The 23,467-nt window shown below is 44.7% G+C and overlaps 1 protein-coding gene across 1 annotated transcript; it reads left to right on the top strand.

Annotated features, from left to right (window-relative positions):
• Window positions 1-944: 944 nt before the first annotated feature.
• LOC109464977 (sodium- and chloride-dependent GABA transporter 1-like) lies at window positions 945-21,944 on the top strand. Its single transcript, XM_019762096.1, has 15 exons — window positions 945-1,511; window positions 4,927-5,058; window positions 7,950-8,037; window positions 8,477-8,617; window positions 11,105-11,237; window positions 11,749-11,883; window positions 14,710-14,813; window positions 16,465-16,589; window positions 17,457-17,569; window positions 18,154-18,285; window positions 18,722-18,824; window positions 19,578-19,678; window positions 20,233-20,400; window positions 21,264-21,407; window positions 21,682-21,944. Exons 1-15 carry the CDS (start codon window positions 1,247-1,249, stop codon window positions 21,703-21,705), a joined length of 1,908 nt encoding a protein of 635 aa, XP_019617655.1. The 5' UTR covers window positions 945-1,246; the 3' UTR covers window positions 21,706-21,944.
• Window positions 21,945-23,467: the final 1,523 nt, after the last annotated feature.

The raw sequence follows: 23,467 nt of genomic DNA, 5'->3' as shown, positions 1-23,467 counted from the left end.
GTTCATTGCTGAATTGTTGTTTTAAGGGAGGCATTTCTTAAACTTTTAAAACGTCTCTATTGTACGTGTAAGGCAAAGAAACGCAGCTGAAGGAAGGAGTATATAGTTGACTCCTGCCTACATAATAGTTAGCGTTAAAGCTTTATTTTCCACAAAATGTTGCTCCATCGTGGGTAAAAAGCAGTCTCGCGCCTAGGTGGAATGACTGTGATTAAAAAGTCTTCTAATGGCATTTTCCACAGAAACATCCACATCGTTGCCAGACGTGAGTCTGACGCTTTGTGTTGTACAGAGTGACTGTGATTAAAAACCGTGTATGTAAGATTAAACATGAGCCTTGCAAGAAAAACAGCTGAAGGAAGGATATGGCTGACTCCTGCCTACATAATAGTTAGCGTTAAAGCTTGATTTTCCACAAAATGTTGCTCTATCGTGGTAAAAAGCGAGCCTGGCGCCTGGTGCTGTGTTAGGCGGAAGGACTGTGATTAAAAACTCTTCTAACATTAGGCTTGCGACATGGCGAACACTTCTAACGCCTGCCTCCATTGAGTCCTCAGCCTGATGCATCATCTGTGAAAAGTCGACACAAAAGACCGGCGGACCCTTTTCCATCACCGTCTGCTTAGCGGAGCGTTCTGCGGGAATGTTATCTTTTCTCGCGCGTTGACTTACGCAAATGCCCGCGCAGTCAATTTTAGCGGCGGAATGGTTCCGTCGTGCCTCCCAACCCCAAGACGACCTTTGTCTTCTTACAGACACGGATGGCTGGCATCATCAATCTTACTGAGGCGTCGGTGCAGTTTAGTAGTCTCCAAGCAGATCTTAGGGTACTGATTTTGTTCCTCAGTCCGAATGCCTTCTCATCATGCAAAGCCGTGCCTCCCTTCGTCCCCGGCAACCCCCGTCCCGCGCAGCTCATTCAAACTCATTAACCGTCGATCCGTCATCCCGGCCGCTACATCTGCATTCCGCCGCGTCACACACACAGAACAAACCGTTCCTGGACCTTTTCTTTCACCGAAAAAAAGGACGGATTCTTTGGCCTTTTGTGCGCTCCTTTTGTGTGAACCCGCAAACCTTGCGATGGCTTCCTGACCTACTAAAGCATTGTGTTTACATGTCCTGTAATCTCCCGGCTAACCAGAAGGGTTTTCTGTTGTTCCCGGCAGTCGAGCAGCGCTGAGGCGGTCCTGCGGCCGGGTGGGGAGTGAGTGAGAGAGAGCGAGCGCGACTTCCTCACGCCAACATGGAGACTGGACTGGAGGACGGCAAACTTGCCGACGGCGTCCTGGCTGCCGACAACAAGGACGGTACAACAACAACCACCACAGCGGTAAACGGGACGGAGAAAAACCACCCTGAGGAAGTGACGGAGGCGGAGAAGAAGGAGGACCTGCCTGACAGAGGGAACTGGACGGGCAAACTGGACTTCATCCTGTCCTGTGTCGGTTTCGCCGTGGGTCTGGGTAACGTGTGGAGGTTCCCGTACCTGTGCTACCAGAACGGAGGAGGTGAGTTCACAAACATCTTCCACATTCACGTTTTGTACTGTAGTTCATTTTGTACCTATTACCAGGTTAAAACTAAGTATTGAAGTGGCAGGGTAAATATTTCATGTCGTGTTCTAAACGGCACAGTAACTATGCTATCAGAACGGCGGAGGTGAGTTCAGAAAAATTCTTCTAGATCCTCGTTTTGTACTGTAGTTTATGTTGTAACGATTCGCAGGTTAAGACTTGAAGGTTAAGATTCGCAGGTTAAGACTAAGCATTGAAGCGGTCAGATAAATACTTTGGGCCGTGTTCTAAACGGCACAGTACATATGCTACCAGAGGGTGAGTACAGTCATACATGTCTTCTACATTCGCGTTTTTGTAGGTAACTTCTACCAGGCTTCGGGAAGCGGCTGGAAAGTGTAGAAAGTGTCAGTGGCATCATAACATGTCAGGGGAGTTGGTCCGCTGAAGAGTGTAGTTTTGGGAGCGGCAAACTGTACTCTTTAGCGGACCAACTCCCCTTGCGGACCAACTCCTGTCTATCTGGCCAATTTCTACTCTTTCCAGCCGCTTCCCGAAGCCTGGTAGAGGCTAGTTTTTTGTACTATACTTCATTTTGTAACAATTACCAGATTAGACCAAGTATAGAAGCGGCAGGATAAATACTTTATGCCGTGTTCTAATAAAACGGCGCAGGAATTCAGGCGGTCGGCCTGAACTCATTTGTATGCAGGACGAGCCCCTGACTTTACCAGAGTGGTGAAAATTGCAGAGCAATCAGTGTTAAAAGCCTCTCATTATACCGTGAGATCGGCGATGCAGTGGACTCGGTACTACTGACTAGCTAGTGTGTCTTCATGCGGCTCTACTCGTGTGTGTGTTCTCACTCTGTCAGCCACAGGGTTAATAATTACCTACGTACAGCTTTTAAGTCTCGGGAAACAACTTCGGAATTCTTAAACTGTTTCAAGGGACATCGTGGTTTTAAATGTAGCTGCCTGTGGCTACAAGAATTTGTAATGACAAACTATTTACTGTCCTTGACTGTACGTGATGTAGAATAATGTACTTCTTTTCTATTTATGCACTTCTGTTGACCTTGAACGACGTCTATGGCTAATTTTAAGAGACTCGAACCGAAAAAAGAGCATCATGGGCTTAATGTATCGCATTCTTTGTTTCATATAATTTTTGTCTTTGATGTCGCTGAAATTAGAACATAATCTGGCCGCCTGGGGCGTTTACTTCATTCTTGAGCAAGCTATGTTACATAAGAACTGACGAAGAGACAGTCATGAATTTTTAATATGGAGGAATGTTGCTACATATTTTCTCTGTAACCACACTCATGTTTCCTTTCCAACCGCGTATTGTACAACCACTAAACCTGGAAGTAAAATGAGGCCAATCCTCAATCATCTACCATTTTTATATTTCTTACCGCGCCGGGACCTGCAAGTAAATGTCACTGAAGAACACTGAAGAATCACCGCAGTTCCCTTTATTGTCAATACGTACGTTTTATTACGCCTGGGATATGAATAAGCAATGTTTCATGTAAAAGTTATTTCTGCCACCTATAATCAAGTTGTCTCGGAAATTACACTCCTGGTTGATGCACCGTCTGTCTCAGTCACTGTGAATTACGGGCTGTGTAGTGGTTAGGCTCACGGCGGGAGATAAAAGGGAATAATTTATCTGATCTGATTTTTCATTGTCAGTACAAGTGCCGAAGCTTACTTGCGGAGAAGATTCGATGGCAGGCAACCTTTGGCTGTAACGCCGCAATATTTCTTTATTAGTTCTCACTAATATTTCTTTACTGTCACACTAATTTGGCAAAAGGTTCATTTTCTAATATAATTGGGAAGGAGACAGGCTTCACGATGCTAGTCGCATCCAATTCTTAAATCACCTTCTATTCTGAACGCTGCGCCATTTCTTGTACACTGAAGAGAGATTCATTCGGCGTGAAGCAGTACTAATGTATACAGAACCGTACTATGTTAAGTTCTATACCTGAATGGGTTAGGTTTGGGTTAGGATTAGGATCAGCTGAGGTTAAGCATATCCAGGAACGTAGGTTTGCCCCAGGCTCGGTTCTGGATACGCGTGGACTAGTACTATCCAGAACCATGTCTACGTATGGGTCTGGATTCAGGTTGTGAAGTTAGTTTGTAAAGGTTCTAGATACAATTGATTGTCGCAAATGACAGACATTTCAAATGAGAACCCCTGCGTATCACCAATGTCAGTCCCAGAAGGGGAAACATGTTTAGCAGGTAGCAGAAGTTGTTATAACTCCGTTAGAATACGGGTGGGCTTTTCAGAACCATGTCTGATAATGGTTCTGGATACAACTAGTATCGTTTGTTCGTAAATTAGTTTGTAACGGTTCTAGATAAAACGAGTATCTTTAGTATGTAAACTTTTATCGCAAATGATTGACATATCTAATGAGAACCCCTGAGTTGCACCAATGACAGTCCCAGAGGGGGGTAAAACTATTTAACAGTGAGCAGATGTAGTTATTACTCCGTAAGAGCACATCTAACACGCCTCTGCATGCGGCTGGCATTTAGACATGACTTCTCCCGCCCAGAGGTCACTGACCCCCGGGAGGAGCTACAGCGGAGAAGGTCAAGAGTCAATAGCGCGGGGTCAAATGTCAGGAATCCGCCAGCGCGTTCTGAATACAGTTGGGAATAATGGCGACTTTGTCGGGGTCTGACTCGTGTGGAACAAGACGGGCGATGTTTTGTGTAGGAAAGGTCGAATGTGGTAACGGCACGGGTTTTCAGAACAGAGAAAACGTGTAAGCACACGTAAAAAGTCGACTTGTAGGTCACCGAAGGAGCTTCATTTCTTTGGCGACGTAAAAGCTGAGTCATTTGTAAACTTTCAGATACGAATCATCACGTGAATGATTACGTCGCAGAACACGACAGAACGTAGTTTAAGATAACATCACGAAGATACAAAGAAAATAAATGACAACTAAACTAAAGCCAAAACTAAAGACACGTCACGTTAAGTAGTGATGTGACATAAGATTTCCCCGTCTCCAATATTGTGCAATAACTGTGAAGAAGCTTCGTGATGATAAGTAACAGCCACCATTGCGAAGCTGGAAGAATTCCAAAATACACCAAAGCGTATTCAAACTTCGCTTTATACAGTTTTTGGTTGGGAACGCTTATTTTAGTTTTGCACGTATTGTAACATTGTTGTAAGCGTGTTGTAGCCATGTTGTAACCACGCTGTAAACATGTTGGAAACGTGTTTGTAGCAACTTTGTAATGTGTTCCATAAATCGCGTTGCAACATTTTGGTAACCGTGTGTAACGATGTTGTAGCCACGTTGTAACGTGTTGTAACAGCATTGTCACAGCGATGTAACCATGCTGTAACCTTGTTGCCCTTTTTCCAGGCGCCTTCCTCATCCCGTACTTCCTGACGCTGTTTTTGGCGGGAATTCCGCTGTTTTTCCTGGAGACCAGTCTGGGTCAGTTCCTCAGCATAGGCGGGCTGGGCGTCTGGAAAATATGCCCGCTCTTCAAAGGTATGTGTGATGTTTTAGCTTTTTTTTACTATTCCAACATTTACTACAAACGTGGCGGCATCACACTCAGGTTTCTGCAACTTGTCGCCACCAACGCAGACAAACGCATGAGCGGACAACGTACACAGACATACTCATTTTCACCTGAGTAAAGTGAGGAAATTCGTGTAGAGTGCCTTTCCCAAGAGCGCAAGATCGGTGGCATGTCAGGATTAGAACTCAGGATCTCTTGGTTTCGAGCCGAACGCTCTGTCGTTACGCCGGCCCCCACAACAATGCGATGTTTTAATTTTGCCCCTATTGTGTCCAGACCCGTGCCTAACTAGTATTATGCCTGATTGGGTTAGAGTTAGGATCAGGCACGGTTCTGAATCCAGAGAACGTAGATTTGCTCTAGGCACGGTTCTGGATACAACACCCCCCCCCCTCTGCCAAAGCGTCGACATCTGAAGGCTTCACGGTTCATCAGATGGCACAAAATACACGAGAACTGTCCTAACCTCACGTCTGAACACTTTTCCAGTTTGAGGATGTAAAAAAGAAGTTGCTCAACCGAGCCTGCTGTTGATCTATACACTGTTGATACAAACACCCCCTCCATGTTAGTGTCAACATCTGAAGGTTTTACCGTGAGTTCATCAGATCACATAGACTACCGTGACGATAAACTGTCTTAACTTCACGACTGAACACTGCTCCGGTTTGAGGATGTACAGAAAATGATCTCGCTGATATTAGATACAACAACGTAACCTACTACATCTTAGTGTCAACATCTGAATGTTTTACGGTTCATCAGATGACATAGACTATAGTTAGTGTGTGGCTCAAACGAGCTCGCTCGCTGATAATTAGATACTGTAACAGCAACCCCCTACATCTTAGTGTCAACATCTGAAGGCTCCACGGTCCATCAGATGACACAGACTACATGAAAACTCAGTCCTAACCCCACGACTAAGCACTGTTCCAGTTGGAGCATGTACAGAAGAAGAGGTGGTGGCTCAAACGAGTCGCTCGCTCGCTGATGATTAGATACAGCAACCCCCTCCGTCTTGGTGTCAACAATCTGAAGGCCTCACGGTCCATCCGATAGACTAGAGTTATAGAGGGTGCACAAATGAAGTGGCTCAAACGAGCTGCCTGGTGACTAGATACAACATTGTTCCCTCTCCGTCTTACTGTCAACATCTAAACGGTTCACGGTCCATCAGAAAACATAGACTAGAGTCAGAGGGTGCACAAATGAAGTGGCTCAAACGAACTGCCTGATGATTCCAGGTAATCCCAGTTTAACCGGCCGACCTCATTATTGCAAGATAAGACAGCATCTCTTGCGTCATGCGGGCCGTTCCGGGGTTATTTCTGAAGGCAGACGTAAATGAAGGGATTAGGGCGGGTTTGGGGGAAGGTTTGTCTCTAATACCCCCGGAGGGTTACACACGTATCTGAGACTAGATTCTCACGGTTCTCACCAGCTGTGTTAATGACGCCGCTGGTCCAAATGTACTGGACTAGAAGAGAATTGCTGCAGGTTTTGCTTTTTAAAACTTTCTTCCACTCATGAATTAATTTCACACAAAAAGTTTGTTTTAACAAATGCCCTGGAGCAATCCTTAAGTCTTTCATGATTACGATAGCTACGAAACCTTGTTTCCAATTACCAAAAGGATTCGTAGCTTTATCCATTAGACAATGAAATGATTCATTCGCCCGACGTTTTGTATCAGAAACTATAAAACAGAAACAAAGTTTGCTCAAACCAACAGCTGTCGGCGAGATATCCCAGCATGCATCATAAAGGTTCCCGGATGTTGACATACGATATGTCCCGGATGTTGACACATGATGTGTCCCGGATGTTGATGTACGATGTTTCCCGGATGTTGATGTACGATGTGTCCCGGATGTTGACACACGATAAGTCTTTCTGCCATAATTTTCTAGGTAGTAATTTGTGATGATTGTTTTAAAAACGACTTTGTTGGAGACGTCTAATTTAATATAATAGTCACAGCAAGAGCTCTTGTAAAAATTCCACCAGCAAATTTCTTCCGAGCGCCGCGACGTGCATTTAAGAGCAGAAATTAGCTTTATTAGCTAATTACAGACCATTTATCCTTCCCAAAACATAATCCCTTGCCAGGCTCCGTTCTACTCAATAAGAGCGGTACGGTACGGAGTAATGAAGGGCCGGTTTGCGCTAATGGCTGAAGATGAGACGGTGGCGCCGCGAAATTGCAACTTTGCAAATCTTCCGTCTGTGATTGATAAAGGCAATATCCTCGCCATGAAATATAAACGAAGGTTTCTTCCTCAATTCGTCACTGTCAAAGGGCGGCGCAATTTGCGGGAAGTTAACGACTGTTTAAGTACTCTGGGATATTAAGAACTGCATGTATGAGTATTAGGGGGTATCAAGCATAATAAACTAGTTCCAGACGAGACATGTGTTATCTAGGGGAGTTTTGTTGTGCCAGTTCTGGTCATGATATGGCTGCTAACTTTCTATGTTCATCTGGTTGTGTTGTAGTGTTTTCAGGGTATTCGGTTGCAAATGTAAATCCATGAAGGTTATGAGTTGCGATGTTTGCGATGTTGCAGTGAAACCTGTACATGTACGGATCACCTGGCCGTTGTAATAATTTTACCATTGACATACTGATCACCTGTCCACATAGACGTAGCGGTCTTCTTGAGTAGTTTTGATTGTATAACTGATGTACCGCACCCCACCCCCAACCCCACCCCACCCCTTAGGTGTTGGCTATGCAGCCGCCGTGGTGTCAACTGTCACAGTACCTGATGTAAACCCATATGTTTATGAGTTGCATTACTTTAGTATGCAACCAGTTTTGGTTGTAACCATATCTGATGCCCCCCCCCCTTAGGTGTTGGCTATGCAGCCGCTGTGGTGTCCTTCTGGCTCAACATCTATTACATCATCATCATCGCATGGACTCTCTACTACCTCTTCAGGTCAGTTATCTGGAATAACGGACTAAATGTCAGCTACGTTATTTACAAATGCACGTTCTTGTTATTCTGATGTTTGGCGTTTGATCATCATCGCATTGACTCTCTACTACCTCTTCAGGTGGGATTTACCAACTAAGCATCAGCTTGATGTTATTTACAAATGCAGGTTAACGTTCTTGTCACTTGACGAGACGTTGGATTTATCAATCGTAGTAAATGCTAGTAAAGTCGGGTAATGTTTACTTTGTACAGGGATTGGCATCATCGTATCTGGTCGTAAAAACTCAAACCTCTGTCAATCGAATGTAAGTAAAATGGGAAAAAATTGTAGTGAAGTATGACATTTTTGTAGTTGTTACAGCATGTTAGAATATAGCATTATGGTAGATGAAATTTGAGCAGTGGATATATTTCACACAGCGTGAATTTGTCTTTCCAGTTCGTTCCAGTCCGTCCTGCCGTGGGAGCACTGTGAGAACGAGTGGAACACGCCCAACTGTTTCACCAACTTCACCATCCTCAGTAACATGACCAAAAACGAGACCGCCAACCTGACAGACTCAACCAGGGAGTTCTGGGAGTGAGTAGTCAGCAGATGTATTCTGTAATCATTTCCTATTGAAGTGTGTCGTATAGGACAATCATGAAGAGTTACTTTCGACTAATTCAACACCCCAGTAAAGGGTCGGTCACATACATCGTACGCCCGCAAAATGAAGGCATTCTTGGAATAGATACTACTTCCTGCAAAAATTAGCTGTCTTGTTACGGCAAAGATTGTTTTTCAACCTTCTCGATCGGCGCCGTTTAGAAAAGGCAACAGAGACACCTGTCTGTCAGAACCATGCTAAGGCATAATTCTGGATATTCCACGCGTATCCAGAACCGTGCCTGGGGCAAGACTATCTAGAACCGTGCCTGATTCCAACTCTAACCCAATCAGGCATAGAAATAGGTATAGGCACGGCTCTGGATACGAAAAATCGACAGTGAAAGCACCCGTAAATGATGTAAACAGCGACATCGTGATTCATTTTCCGTATCTGTAAATGGATACGATAGAGACTACCCTGATCCTAACGATAACCCTGTGTCCATTCAAGCATAGAACTAGACCCTGAGAAATCCCATTTTATCATCCGTAAGCGATGTTTACAGCGACATCGTGATCCATTTAGCATATCTGTCCTCCGGTAAATGAAAAGTCGCGTCCTGTTCCTAAGATAACGCTGAGCCGATCAGTCCCGTCTCGCCTGATGAGCAGCCGTGTCGTTCTTAACTCAGGGCTGGAAATTCATTTTTTTGGAAATTCAATTCAAAGATGCACTGGTGCACCCAACCTATAAAAATTGGTTGCACAACTTTTTTCGGGTCCACCATATAAAACAAAGCCTATTCAAGACCTTACTGAGACCTTCTGAGCATGAATCTAAAAAATTAGACATAGAGTTAACTTCAGAATATTCTACAACAAAGATTTTATTATTCACTCTTAGATGTCAAGAATATCCTGTATACGTCGGTGAAGGTTAGACATGCAGGTAATATAATACGCCAAAAAGCAGTTAAGCTGTGGTGTCTTAGTGTCACTGACGAAAGCTAGTGGATACTACCTGAAACGTCTGACGGTTTCCAAAATCATATCCAGTTGCTTGAGTAATTGCTTTTTGGCGTATCCTGTATACTATTATACATTTAATATCTTTACGTACGAAAATATTTGGATGCACCGGTGCAATGCTCCAATTTTGGATGCCCTAAGAGGTGCACACATGCACCCGGTATTTGTAGCCCGATTACTTCAGCCCCGTCTCGCCTGATGAACCAGCCGTGTCGGTCTTTACTTTACTTAATAGGATTCCTGCCGCTTCAGTGACTGCCTCGCCTCCACGGTGGGGTAATTAAACCTGCATCACGACTTATTACCTCGCAGGGTTTACAGAGTAACGACATGTGAACATAAAAGACAAATCAATTCATGGGGGAATGGGGAGGGGGGTCTAGGTTTCTGTGGGGAAAACTTAACATTGATACTTTTTTTAGTCATCAAAACATAACAAGGACAGTGTGACGCTGCACTCACGTTTATAACTTATATGAACATTTAAACACAAAGTTGACATTCATGTCAGTGCGCCGTAGTCCCACCACCCCAAGACATTAAAAAATGCTAATGCTAACAAAGTTATTTGAAAAATAAGATTACGTGTTAACCTCCTATATCTCATTGGCGGAAACACATCCGCCAATCAGAGCTAGAAGGAGAATTGAGGCCCATTAACACATGTAGTATTTGGACTTCTATATCTAATTGACTGTTAGAAACAGTCAAGCAGAGCTAGAAGCGCTTGGTATCTCCAATGTAAGTCTGAGTAAGTTGCATCGTTTTAAAGTTGTACATAGAGGGTAACAACGTGGAGCCTCTAAGAATATAGTTCTTCTGTGTTTAACTTGGTAGAAGACATAGTTCCCCTTACCTGCGCTACGACAGAAGCTTGTTTTCTGTTCCTCAAGGCGAGGAGTGTCCTGAATTGAGTGACATAGTTCCTGCGTTATGGCAAACCCAAACTATAGATGATGCTGATGCCTTACTTACTCCTATTGCTCATCCATGGGCATAGGCCATGCACTAGTTATACCTACATCACATGCTTTACTGGTCCATCTCTATCAACTGCCCCCATGCAGCCTTCTTCAGCGTCACAAAATGAACTGAGTAACTAGTAAGGGAACTATGTTTAAAGTTCAAACTTTTGGTCCAACACAAAAAGTTCTCTCACCTAGAGCTTTTGATCAGTCACCATTCACTGAACCGCGACGGGGGCCGACATCGTCTACCAGATACCTTTCACCCAGTGTTGACGTCACACTTCAAAGAATCCACGTGACAAGCTTCACTGGGTCAGTCTACTGAGGAAGACCAAAGTGACTGGTCGAAAGATCTAGGTGAGAGAACTTTTTGTGTTGGACCAAAAGTTTTAACTTTCATGATAGTAAGAGAACTGGTAAACACTAGCGCAGTGTTACCTCTTCCTGTGGTATCACAGACCCTTGTGTGTTTCCCCAGACGCGGAGTTCTGCAGATGACTGACGGCCTGCACCAGCCCGGCCAGGTCCGCTGGGAGCTGGCTCTGACTCTGCTGCTCGCCTGGATCATCGTCTACTTCTGCATATGGAAGGGCGTCGGCTGGACGGGGAAGGTAAGGGGCAAACTATAGTGTACTTCTGCATATGGAAGGGCGTCGGCTGGACGGGGAAGGTAAGGGGCAATTGGATTTGATGCCTTTCTTACTTAATGAGGCCTGTTGCCCATCATTAGGTCGCCATCGCTTGTCCCTCCATCGCATGCGGTACTGGCCAACTGATTAGCCAGTTACCCCCATGTAGTCTGTTGCCCTGCATCAAGGTCTGTGTATCTAGAATCATGCTTAGGCATGGTTCTGGCTAGTCCACGCGTATCCAGAACCGTGCCTGGACCTACGTTCTTAGACACGTAGAGACTATCCGGAACGTGCCGGACCCTAACCATAACCCAGTAATGCATAGAACTAGATGGACCCAGCTCTGGCTATGATCCTCTCCCATTGCCGCCTGTAGATCGTGTACTTCATGGCGCTGTTCCTGAGCAACGTTCTGGATAAAGCATGGTTTTGGGTAAAGCATGGTTCTGGATACAAATGTTTGTTAAGTGAATATCCATTCACCCTGTAGGTTGTGTACTTCACGGCGTTGTTCCCGTACTTCGTGCTGTTCATTCTGCTCATCCGCGGCGTCACGCTGCCCGGAGCGTACGACGGCATCATGTTCTACATCACGCCCAAGTTCGAGCGGCTTCTGGACTCTAAGGTACATACATTCTGTTCTTCATTTGGAATCTAAGGTACGTATAGTATGTTCTTCTTGTGGACTCTAAGGTGCGTATAGTCGACATAGATAAAGGCTAGGCATCAATATAGACATCAGTGCAGTGAGATACGAGTAAAAGAAAACATTACTCAAGAAATTGGATAGATTTTGATTGATCGGAAGCGCGTACATGTGCTGTAACCCTGGGCTATAAGAGAAGCCAATACATGAGCATTTTTTTTTCTGTCAGAGTCTCGTCTAAACGTTAGCTAATACATTAAATTCTCCATCACCATCATCGGGTTCCCTTCGTTGGTTTTTATCTGCATAGTTTAATACCATACCATAAAGCCTTTACATGTACTGTAACCCTGGGCTGTGTGTGGATGTGTCAGACGCGCCGAAGTGTGTCCTGACAGGTTTTTCATATCAACTCGGCTCTTTCATCCACCACTGTCACCCCGCGGGCGTTACATATCAACAAGCCGACAGAGCAAATGTTAGAGTGGATCATCTACTTGTCGATGCCATTCGCGCGCTACTGAATCACAATGACAAAAGCTCTAGCTGCCGATGCGTGGCTGGATTGTGTTAAGGCCACACATTTGGGCTTTGTAGAATGTATAGACATCTTGTAAGGATCACATCAACATGTGTACGGGTCAACAGCCAGTTTGTGTTACCATTGCCCGGGGCGATACGTTTCGCTGCCATCGCAACCTCGCAAATTCTTTCTTAGTGACGAAGATCTGGCACATATTTCTCACTTCCGTGACTGGATAACAAGCCAAGAAGGCCATGTATATGTTTAGGGATTATCTCAATTTTTATGCAAGTAAAGGCAAATGTCTGTTCGGCGTACAAAATTAATGTTTAGTTTTAAGTATCTCCAATGTAGTACGTGAGGTGCTTTTAAATGCACAGGGGTTTAGTTTGTGCTGATGCATCTATTTTGATAACACAATACACGACAAAAGGCACAGCCTTCTCTGGGATACGTTTCGGTATAAAGGGAATGCCTCTGCCGCCAGTAAATACTTGCTATGCTAATTTGTGTCTGTAAAACATTAATTGCGATTCTTGTTCTGAAATAACACAATTGAAATGCAACACATGACAAAAGGAAAGACATGATGCCAAATCACTCACGATGTTTCTCTGCTGAAGAATGTAGTCAAACCTGGCAAGGTAGCAAAGACAGTGGCAGTATTTCTCGGCTGTGTAAGAAATGTGGCAAGGTAGCAAAGACAATGAAAACGAAAGACTTGCAAAACCAGTTACATTATTTGACTGCTGTGTGAGGAACGTAGTCAAACCTGGCAAAATGATATCAAAGACAAAAGCAGCATTGCAGCTCCTAATCCTGTATCCTATCCCTCATCTAGAAACATTATGCCAAATCACTCACAGCATTTCTCTGCTGTGTAAAGAACGTAGTCAAACCTGGCATGAAGGTAGCAAAGACAATGGCAGTATTTCAGCTGTTAATCCTGTATAAACTTTCAAACTTTATTGTAAATCAACTTTGTAGTCATCACGACTAAATTGCGCTGACATTTATAAAAGAACAATTCATTTAAAAGATCATCAGCGTTAAAAACGATAAAGCATTATACAGGAATATTAAGATCTGTCCACAGCAACAACAACAACGTAAACACAGGGTTTTGTGGGCATCACATCAATGACAATGTTCTTGGCATAAATTAGTTCTTGTGTCTGTTAGACTTGCTAACAGGGATGTTATCATCTCCCATCTCCTGACATTAAGCGCGCTCATGCGGAACCAAACGAGGCGGCTCCAGGAGAGAAAAACGTTCCTGGTGATGACGTCATTGGCGCGCGCCCAATAAAGGGCTGTAATAACTGGAGATGACAGGGCGGGAAGATGACATTTCCCGCCCTCAGGCCGCGCGGATCTATTCAGGTTCTCTTTGATATGGAACTAACGGATTCGTCTCGGGGCTAACAGGGTCGTGCGTGCGGAATATGGTAAGGACGTGTACCGGGAGAGTTTTTTTCATTCCAACATGTAATCACCAGACGTGGTGACGGCACACTCAAGTTTTTTGAACTTATATTAATGCCGCCACCAACACAGGGGACAAATACATGACAGGACAATACCCATTTACACCTGAGCCTGAAGTGAGGAAAGTCGTGTAAAGTGCCTTTCCCAAGGGCACAAGATCGGTGGCATGGCAGGACTCGGGGACCTCTTGGTTCCGAGTCAAGCACTTACGCCACACGACCCCGGGAGAGTTTATGACATGAGCTCAAGGAACTCTTCTTAAGGAATTATGAAATCTTATATATAGTGATCAGTATTTCTGTTTTTATAGAGTTTGCACTGTTGTGTCTATCGTTAAAAATGCACAGGAAAACTATTACTCAAGCAACTGGATAGATTTTGGCAACTATCAGACGTGTCAAAATCTATCCAGTTGCTTGCGATTGAGAAGCAGTTTTCCTGTGTATCTCATCACCTGGATGTCAAACCTTCATCGACGTATCGTTAAGAATGTGAAAGATTGGTTGATAGTGGCCGATATTTAGACGGCAAAAACTGGAAAATCCTCTACACATATTAAACAGCGCCTTAAAGTCATTCAGGGAAACAGACTCGAGACATAGGAATCTTATAACATCTTCAACACATATCTATGCTACACGGCGTATGCTCCCTAAATCCCACATAATGCACTGAGCTTAGGTCTTCCATACACCTATCTTCAGAAATAGATCGCATCAGAAAACACGTATCACGCTAATCCCACACTAATCTCACGCCAATCTTACACTAATCCCGTCTGTAATCCCGCACAGGTGTGGATCGACGCGAGCACGCAGATCTTCTTCAGCTACGGGATCGGGCTGGGATCGCTGGTCGCCCTGGGCAGCTACAACCAGTACCACAACAACGTCTACAAGTAAGTACAACTCTACTACAACCATGTCACAACAACGTGTACAAGTAAGTACAACTGTACTAAAACCATGTACAACTGTACTACAACCATATCACAACAACGTCTACAAGTAGGTACTACTGCACTACAACCATATCACAACATCTTCAGCAAGTAGGTACAACTGTACTACAAGTATATCACAACAACGTCTACAAGTGGGTCGCTATTGTACTAGCCTGCTCACTAGAACCATGCTCAGACACGGTTATGAATAGTCCACGTGTATCCAGAACAGTGACTGATATTAAGCCTAACCCATTCAGGCTAGATATAGAACTAGATGTACATTATTACCATATTTCTCCACAGGCCGGTTTACGGGTGTTTTACCAGTCCCAGTCATGAGCATACATGTACGTATCTCCTGGAATGTTAGATCTTTTTGGCCAGCCTTTCTAACTATTGCCGTCCTGCAATTAACTGAAACGGCGTAAAAAAAGGCCATGGGCAGGAGGCAGTACTACCAGCACCGTAGACATACCGGGTAGCCTGTGATGGCCTGCCTACCAGGCTACAGTACTCCCAGCACCATAAAGATACCGGGGAGCCTGCGATAGTCTGGCTGCCAGGCTACCCACTACATGCACTGCCCTTTCCCTAACCCAACCGTGCTGAATGGGCCATTGAAATGCACCAAAAGGCCAGCCTGTCCATCAGGTTCCGGCGCTGTGTCTGGCCTTATGAGATAAAGACCAGATCACGACAGGGTGAGGCGTGAGGAAAGCGGCGGTCTGTGCCGCGATCAGTCTGTGTCTGTTCTGCTGACAGGACGGCGTTTGAGAAGTTTGATACAGTACGGGGGTGACTGCCCCGGGAAACACAACGCATGATAAAGATGTGGACGCTTGGCTACACAGTATATCAAGTCAATCTCCAAGCAGATATTTTAGTAGCCAAGAAAGCCTGACTTTATTATTGAAAAGGCGTGCCAGTATTCAATTCAGGCAAGGCAGGTTGATCGGTCCGACTGTTAGAAAGGTAGAAACAGGTCAGTCTTCCCAACCAAGTATACATGTACATGGAAGTAACGTGGGTTCGTAAACTCCCAGGTATGCAAATAAATCTATGTTCTTAGATACGCGACTATCCATAACTGTGCCTGATCCTAACCCTAACCCATTCAGGTATAGAACTACATAGACACGGTAACGTGTTAAAGCCAACTACCCTATTCCCTCTCATGTTGTTACCAGGGACGCGTTGATCGTGTGCACCGTTAACAGTAAGTGTTGGCTGATGTTACAGGGACGCGTTGATCGTGTGCACCGTTAACAGTAAGTGTTGGATGACGTTACAGGGACGCGTTGATCGTGTGCACCGTTAACAGTAAGTGTTGGATGATGTTACAGGGACGCGTTGATCGTGTGCACCGTTAACAGTAATTGTTGGGTGATGTTACAGGGACGCGTTGATCGTGTGCACAGTTAACAGTAAGTGTTGGATGATGTTACAGGGACGCGTTGATCGTGTGCACCGTTAACAGTAAGTGTTGGATGATGTTACAGGGACGCGTTGATCGTGTGCACCGTTAACAGTAAGTGTTGGATGATGTTACAGGGACGCGTTGATCGTGTGCACCGTTAACAGTAAGTGTTGGATGATGTTACAGGGACGCGTTGATCGTGTGCACAGTCAACAGTTGCACCTCGATGTTCGCCGGATTTGTGGTGTTCTCTGTGGTCGGCTTCATGGCGCAGGTGCAGGGCAAGGATGTGGACGACGTGGCGGCATCAGGTAAGGACACTAGAACTATCCAGGCACACATTTTACACACTCAGCTTTCCTCACTCTAACCAGGTGTAAAATAGGTACTCGACTTCCTTTGGGCAGTGGAAAGACAGGGATGGGCCCTGCCTTCCAATACCGTGCCCTAGACACAGTGGATTAACAACCCACTGCCCCTAAGGCCTCAAAAATACTATAAGGAGACTATAAACATGTAGGCACACCTATGGTGAAGGCATTATACACAACTTTCCTCACTCCACCCAGGTGTAAAATGGGTACCTGATTTTGGCAGGGGAGGTAAACGGCAGTTTTTCTTTTTCTTTTTTTTTTATTCCAACATGCAATCACCAGACGCGGTGACGGCACACTCAAGTTTTTTCAACTTATATTAATGCCGCCACCAACACAGGGGACAAATACATGACAGGACAGTCCTCATTTACACCTGAGCTAAGTGAGGAAAGCCGTGTAAAGTGCCTTTCCCAAGGGCACAAGATCGGTGGCATGTCAGGACTCGAACCCGGGACTCTAAGTTCCGAGTCGCGTACACTGCCGCTACGCCACACGACCCCACAAACGGCAGTTGAAGGAGAGGGATGGGCTCCACCTTACAACACCGTACCCTAGACACAGATGATTAACAAAATGCCCCTAGGCCTGAAAAAGGCTATAATTATGGGACTAAATTTACCTAATAAGTATACATTTACATTTACACCACACCACATATCATCTTATCTTATGCCGCATTGTATGCATGTGTCTAGAGAGTTAATCATTTAAAGTTTTCAAGAATAGACTACCTTTTAAAAACATGTTACAAGAGAATCATACAATACCTACTACAGCTGTTCTTTACTTGTCCCTATCCAGGCCCTGGTCTGGCGTTCCTGGCGTACCCCTCGGCTGTGATCCAGCTGCCCATCTCTCCCTTCTGGTCCATCTGCTTCTTCCTCATGCTGTTGATGTTAGGACTGGACAGTCAGGTGCGATGCTGCTCCTTTCATATACTGCAAATGTAAAGGTTAATGTTATTATTAGGACTGGACAGCCAGGTGAGCTTGCTGTTCTTCTCCTATGCTGTACATATAAATGTCAGGGCTAATGTTATCGTTAGGACTGGACAGCAATGTATGCGTGCAGTTCCTCATGCTGTTGATGTTTGGACTGGATAGCCAGGTATGTGTACTGTTCCTCTCCTATGCTGTATGTAAAGGGTTAACGTTATCATTAGGACTGGACAGCAATGTATGTGTACTGTACATACTAGTATTCCTAGCGCTGCTAATGTTTGGGCTGGATATAGACAGGTACGTTAGCTATGCTGCCAGTGTTTGAACTGAGCAGGCAGATTGTTGTTGTATCCAGAAGCGTGCTTTATCCAGAACCATGCCCGGGCACGGTTCTGAATAGTCCACGCGTATCCAGAACCGTGCCCGGGGCAAATCTACGTTCTTCGATACGTGGAGACCCCCCATATGGCCAGAACCGTGCCTGTTACCAACTCACACCCATTCAGGCACAGAACCAGATAGATCTGGATACCATTGTTGTTCTTTTTTTTTTCCAGTTCTGCACACTGGAAGGGTTCATCACGGCCGTGGTTGACGAGTGGCCGCACCTGTTCCGCGGCCGGAAGGAACTTTTCATCGCAGGCGTCAGCTTCATCTCCTACCTCATCGGACTCTCGCAAATCACTCAGGTAACATCTGCAGATGTTGCTCTTGTTCCAGCCTGGTGTCCAGCCTTGTTAGCTGTGGTCCGGATCCGCTCCCAAAGATCCGCTACTTGGGGAGTGCACCAAAGCTATAAAAAGGCTGGACATCAGTGTAGCTCTTGTTGTGTCCAGAAATTAGCAGAATCATGCTACGGCTCGGTTCTGGATAGTTCACCCGTGTCTAGAACCGTGCCTGATCCTTAGCTTGACCCGAACCAGATAGGCAAGGTTCTGAAAAAGACAGGTGTGTTTGGCTTCATCTCATCATAAGGTGTGCACTCTGTACTTGTGATACCGAGATAATTATTCCAACATAGCTCCCCATTAAAAATGTTTTGTACAATTGGCTACGGACATCAAACAACGCCATTGATACTTCTGATTCAAGCGTTGAGTCTTACTTTTACCACATATTTTCCAGGGAGGCATCTACGTGTTCGAGCTCTTCAACTACTACTCCGCCAGCGGCATGAGTCTGCTCTTCCTCATATTCTTCGAGGTTTTCGCGATTGCCTGGGGATACGGTGAGCACACTCGTTACTTCGGCGATGAATGAAATGGTAGTTATGGTACACACAACTATATAATGGTTTATTTTGATGATTCAATATAGGCCCAAAAGCGATCCCAAAAGCGATCTGGTAATGTAGTGTTGCTTTGTAGTTGTAATTGTGTATTGCTCTGTACTTTTATGCTAGTTGTAGTCTAATGAATGCAAGTGTTATGTTATGTGCCTTAATTTGTATTACATTTGTATTACATTGTGTTTTATGAATCCAGGAAGAATAGATTAGATTTGTTGTCTAATCTAATGGATATCTAATAAAACATCAAAACATCAAACATCAATATAGGCAAATATGATTAACCGTCATGTAATTTCCCACACTCGATTTTAATCAATTTGACTTATTCTCGAATATAAAGAAAACAACACAAGATTATGGTCTACTATATATATCTTTTTAATTTGGTAGGACTCCAGCCATATGACCTGTGTCTTGTTATATTTGTCTGACCCCTGACCTGTTGCCTCATGACCTCAATAAAAAGTGGCCAGCTGGCTGATTTGATTATCCCATAAATTTCTTTCTTTCTTTATTGGCAATGACACCAGGTCAAGACACATGTTATCAAGGCAGTGGTGACTAGTATTAGATAACCCACATAATAAACACAAAGACCTAAATAAAAAACAAAATATCATTCCTTACAGCAAGTATACTGTTGTTTCTGCCATTGAAAGCTGATGTGATTTTTCCTGTGCTTCTCTGCAGGCAGTAACCGGTTCTACGACAACATTGAGGACATGATAGGCTACCGCCCCAACCCGTGGTTCAAGATATGCTGGCTCTTCCTCACCCCCGCCGTCTGTTTGGTACGGTCCAACATCTTCGTCTTGTACAGCTCTTGTTGTCTTTACTTCCCGGTACGGAAGTATTGTTTTGAGTGGCTGAGCTTTGAGGTCGTGTGTCGGTATGTCTGGATATATTAGGTGGACAGCACGTGGATGGGGGAGATTTACAGGCAGAATGGGCAAAGAGGGCAAAAGGTCAAACGTGCAAACACAGGAAATCGCTCCGTTTGGAATCAAACAGGAATTCAGGAAGGAAATGATTGCATGAGGGAAGCCTCCGATTTCTTCGTAGTAAAGATGCTGGTGACGACTGGTTGCAACCAAAGACATATATGTTCCATAACGGCATGTTGCTTCGCTCAACGACTTGAGGGAGGGGAGAGGGAGGGGTGAGATGAAGGAAGGCCGAGGATTGCATCTAGGACCCTCTACTACTTTCCGGAAGTCTAAAATCTCTTATTCCTGTTCGCTTGGCATTGGCAAGCAAAGTGCATGAAATATTCCCCCATCAACTGTTTTAAAAAAGCTCCACAGCTTAATTGATTATAATTTCTTTTTTCCATTGCTGTCCGCAGTTCACCTTCTTCTTCAGCCTAGTGCAGTACAAGCGGCTGAAGTACGTGGACTACCTGTACCCTGTGTGGGGGGAGGTGATCGGCTGGTTCCTGGGGCTGTCCTCCATGCTGGTCATCCCCGGGTACGCCATCTACAAGCTCGCAGTGACGCCTGGCACGCTCAGAGAGGTGAGACTTGTACGACTGGTACCGTATCCAGAACTGTGCCTCTAAATGTCAATGGGATAGGGCTTGGGTCAGGCACGGTTCTGGATAATTTTTATCTTGTCCAGAGCCTTGACTATCCGGTTTTAGGCCTGAATGTATCATGAACGGTTCTGGGTAGTTTCTGCGTATCCGAGAATGCAGATTTGCCCCGGGCATGGTTGTGGACAGCGTGAACTATCCAGAAACGTGCCTGAGCATGGCTCTGCTTAAATCTTGGTTCTAGATACAATACCTAGCAAGCCAGAAGTTTAAATAAAAGACCAGAACCTCCACATACATAAATAATTCTCGGCGTTACCATGTTCTTCTCTCTTTCCAATTGCAACTGAAACAATCAGTCTTGTATCCTTTGATGAAGCCTGACAAGTACTACAACGGTGCTGTCAGATTGCGTCGTATTCACGGCAGTATTTTTCTTCGCATCACCCCCCCCCCCAGCGGTTCTGGGCCACAGTGCGCCCTAACTTGGACGGCGTGCTCCCGCGCAGCGCCACGGCGGAAGTCCGGTACGGTTCTGGATAGTCCACACGTATCCAGAACCGTACCTTATCCAGAACGCGTGCTTTATCCAGAACCGTGCTTTATCCAGAACCGTACCTGTATCCAGAACGCGTGCTTTATCCAGAACCGTGCTTTATCCAGAACTAACTCCTTCCCGTATTTCCCCCAGCGGTTCTGGGCCACAGTGCGCCCTAACTTGGACGGCGTGCTCCCGCTACGGCGGAGGTTCAGCGTGGTTCTGGATAGCCTCTACGCGTATCGAGAACCGTGCTTTATCCATAACCGTGCTTTATCCAGAACTAACTTCCCATATTTCCCCCCAGCGGTTCTGGGCCACAGTGCGCCCTAACTTGGACGGCGTGCTCCCGCGCAGCGCCACGGCGGAGGTCCGGTACGAGGCCGGAGTGGACGACATCAAGCTGAAGGTTCAGCCGGCCTCCAACCCCGGACAGCCCGCCGGAGACAAGGTTTGTTTATTTGTTTGTTTGTTTGTTTGTTTGCGCAAAAAACTGTTACTCCAGCAACTGGACATAATTTGGTAAACGGTCAGTACGAGGCATCAAGCTAAAGGTTCAGACAGCCTCAAGCCTCGGGGTACCCACTGGAGGCAAGGTTTGTTTGTTTGTTTGTTTGTTTGTTTGTTTGTTTGTTTGTTTGAAATGATACTCATGATGAGGGACATCGTCTCTGGTTTATAGCTGGTATGTTAATAATATGATACCGACCTTTTTCTATTTCAAGGTGGAGCACTGTAGCGCAGTATGACGTTTCTCTCACGTGACCGTGACGTAATCTGACCAAGCTGTGCAACTCTTGGAGGGACGCCAGTCATAGCGACACCTGGCGATTCTTAATGGAGCAGCAGTTAGCCTGGAGGCAGTGAATATGAGAGGCGTACGGAGATGTATGAGGATGGTGTAGAGAAAATGTTAGGGCTGTTCCACTTAAACGTGTTGGAGAAGACTAGAAAGCGAATTAATCTTAAAATGTTAAGAGAAACTAAGGTAAATCGAGGTAGAGACAGGGGAACTTTGTTTGGCCGTTGGAAGCAGAATGATGTAAGCAAACATATGTTTGAAATGAAAAATTTGAGTGGAGCAACCTTGACAATAGGATTATAATGCAATACAAATAGCGTTGTTAGCTGCTTCCCTGTAATACATGTACAGACCGCCAGATGTCGTTTCATGTAAACAGCTCTGTGTATGTACGTCGAACTAAAGGTTGGGAATTCCTCATTTCTGCGACCTCATTGGTGGAAAACGCCATGAACATGTAGGCAACAGTGTGAAGCACATACGATAGACGGTGTAAAGTTTTGTGTTCCGGTGATTTCGTGCTCTGAAGCCGTTTTATAACGGTGATGTCAAAGTGTTGTTGATCTATATCGTGCCCTATATTGTGATAATGTCTCTCTAACACATGCCACTGCGAACGGCACATGTCGGTGGATAGAAACACTGTGCAACTATATAATATACTATTTTGATGTGACAAACTGTGTACTATGTAGATTATATTGTATGGATTTGAACAAAAAAATACAGATGTAGTTTTGTAGCCCGTGTTTTTATGGACAAAGTGATGTCTTGTATCTTGTATGTAACATCCATTGTTGTGTATAGACTATGTAGGATCTATATTTCCACCATAAACTTGTCTTGTAACAAACAATACTGAATGGGGTAGAGAATTGAGAGTGAACCAGCGCGTATTTCAAAGTTGTAGATGGATGGAATATGGCTAAATTATGGCCCATGTAAGATTGAATGTTTGAGCTGTTGGAAGGTAGGTCTATCTTCTGAATGCTTGGAGAAGACAGAAGAGACCAAACCTTTAAAATGATGACGTTGATAGTTGTATCGACTGAGGAAGAAAGCAGAGCACAGTTTTGTCATGAATTGTTGTAGCCAGAACCGTGCTTTATCCAGAACCATACTCAGGCCCGATTCTGGATAGTCCACGCGTATCCAGAACCGTCCCTGAGGCAAATATCCATTCTTGGATACGCGAAGGCTATCCAGAACCGTGCCTGATCCTAACCCTTACCCAATCGGGCATAGACCTAAATAGGCACGGTTCTGTATACGACTATACATATGAAATGTTGTTGATGTAATAAGACAATGAATGTTGAAGAATCAATACGTCGATTCCGAGAGCAAACAGATGGATGCAAATACGTTAAGAAGAATGCACGTTCATTTGTGTGGCTGTTCCGTGCATGTGAGATTTCGTGCTTGTGGCTCTGTTAAAATGTAATTCAATGGGTCTGTAATGTAAATAAACATATTACAAATTTTTAACAAATTAATGTAAATGTAAACTCGATGTTAAGTTTAGGTTGTTATGGTGATACTTTTTGTTAATAACTTTTTATTAATTTTTTTGCTCCCCACAAACGTTTTTTGTTAGAATAGAAACAACCCCACACTCGGAATAATTATCTTCCAATTGTGTTTTTGTACAAGTTAGACATGGTTTTCGTTTGAGTAATTCTTGGTATTATTCCAGAAGGTTAAACACT

Source organism: Branchiostoma belcheri, unplaced genomic scaffold, assembly GCF_001625305.1.
Source record: "Branchiostoma belcheri isolate BF01 breed outbred unplaced genomic scaffold, Haploidv18h27 scaffold144, whole genome shotgun sequence".
In the NCBI taxonomy this organism is placed as follows: domain Eukaryota; kingdom Metazoa; phylum Chordata; class Leptocardii; order Amphioxiformes; family Branchiostomatidae; genus Branchiostoma; species Branchiostoma belcheri.
The sequence above is the reverse complement of the archived record's forward strand: the minus strand, read 5'-3'. Positions and strand labels throughout refer to the sequence as shown.

Bases quoted from the DNA above. Each gene is read 5' to 3' on its own strand.
- LOC109464977 (XM_019762096.1), top strand. From the start codon at position 1,247: ATGGAGACTGGACTGGAGGACGGCAAACTTGCCGACGGCGTCCTGGCT. The intron at 5,059-7,949 runs GTATGTGTGATG...CCCCCCCCTTAG, and splicing joins AATATGCCCGCTCTTCAAAG to GTGTTGGCTATGCAGCCGCT. The intron at 14,814-16,464 runs GTAAGTACAACT...ATGATGTTACAG, and splicing joins TACCACAACAACGTCTACAA to GGACGCGTTGATCGTGTGCA.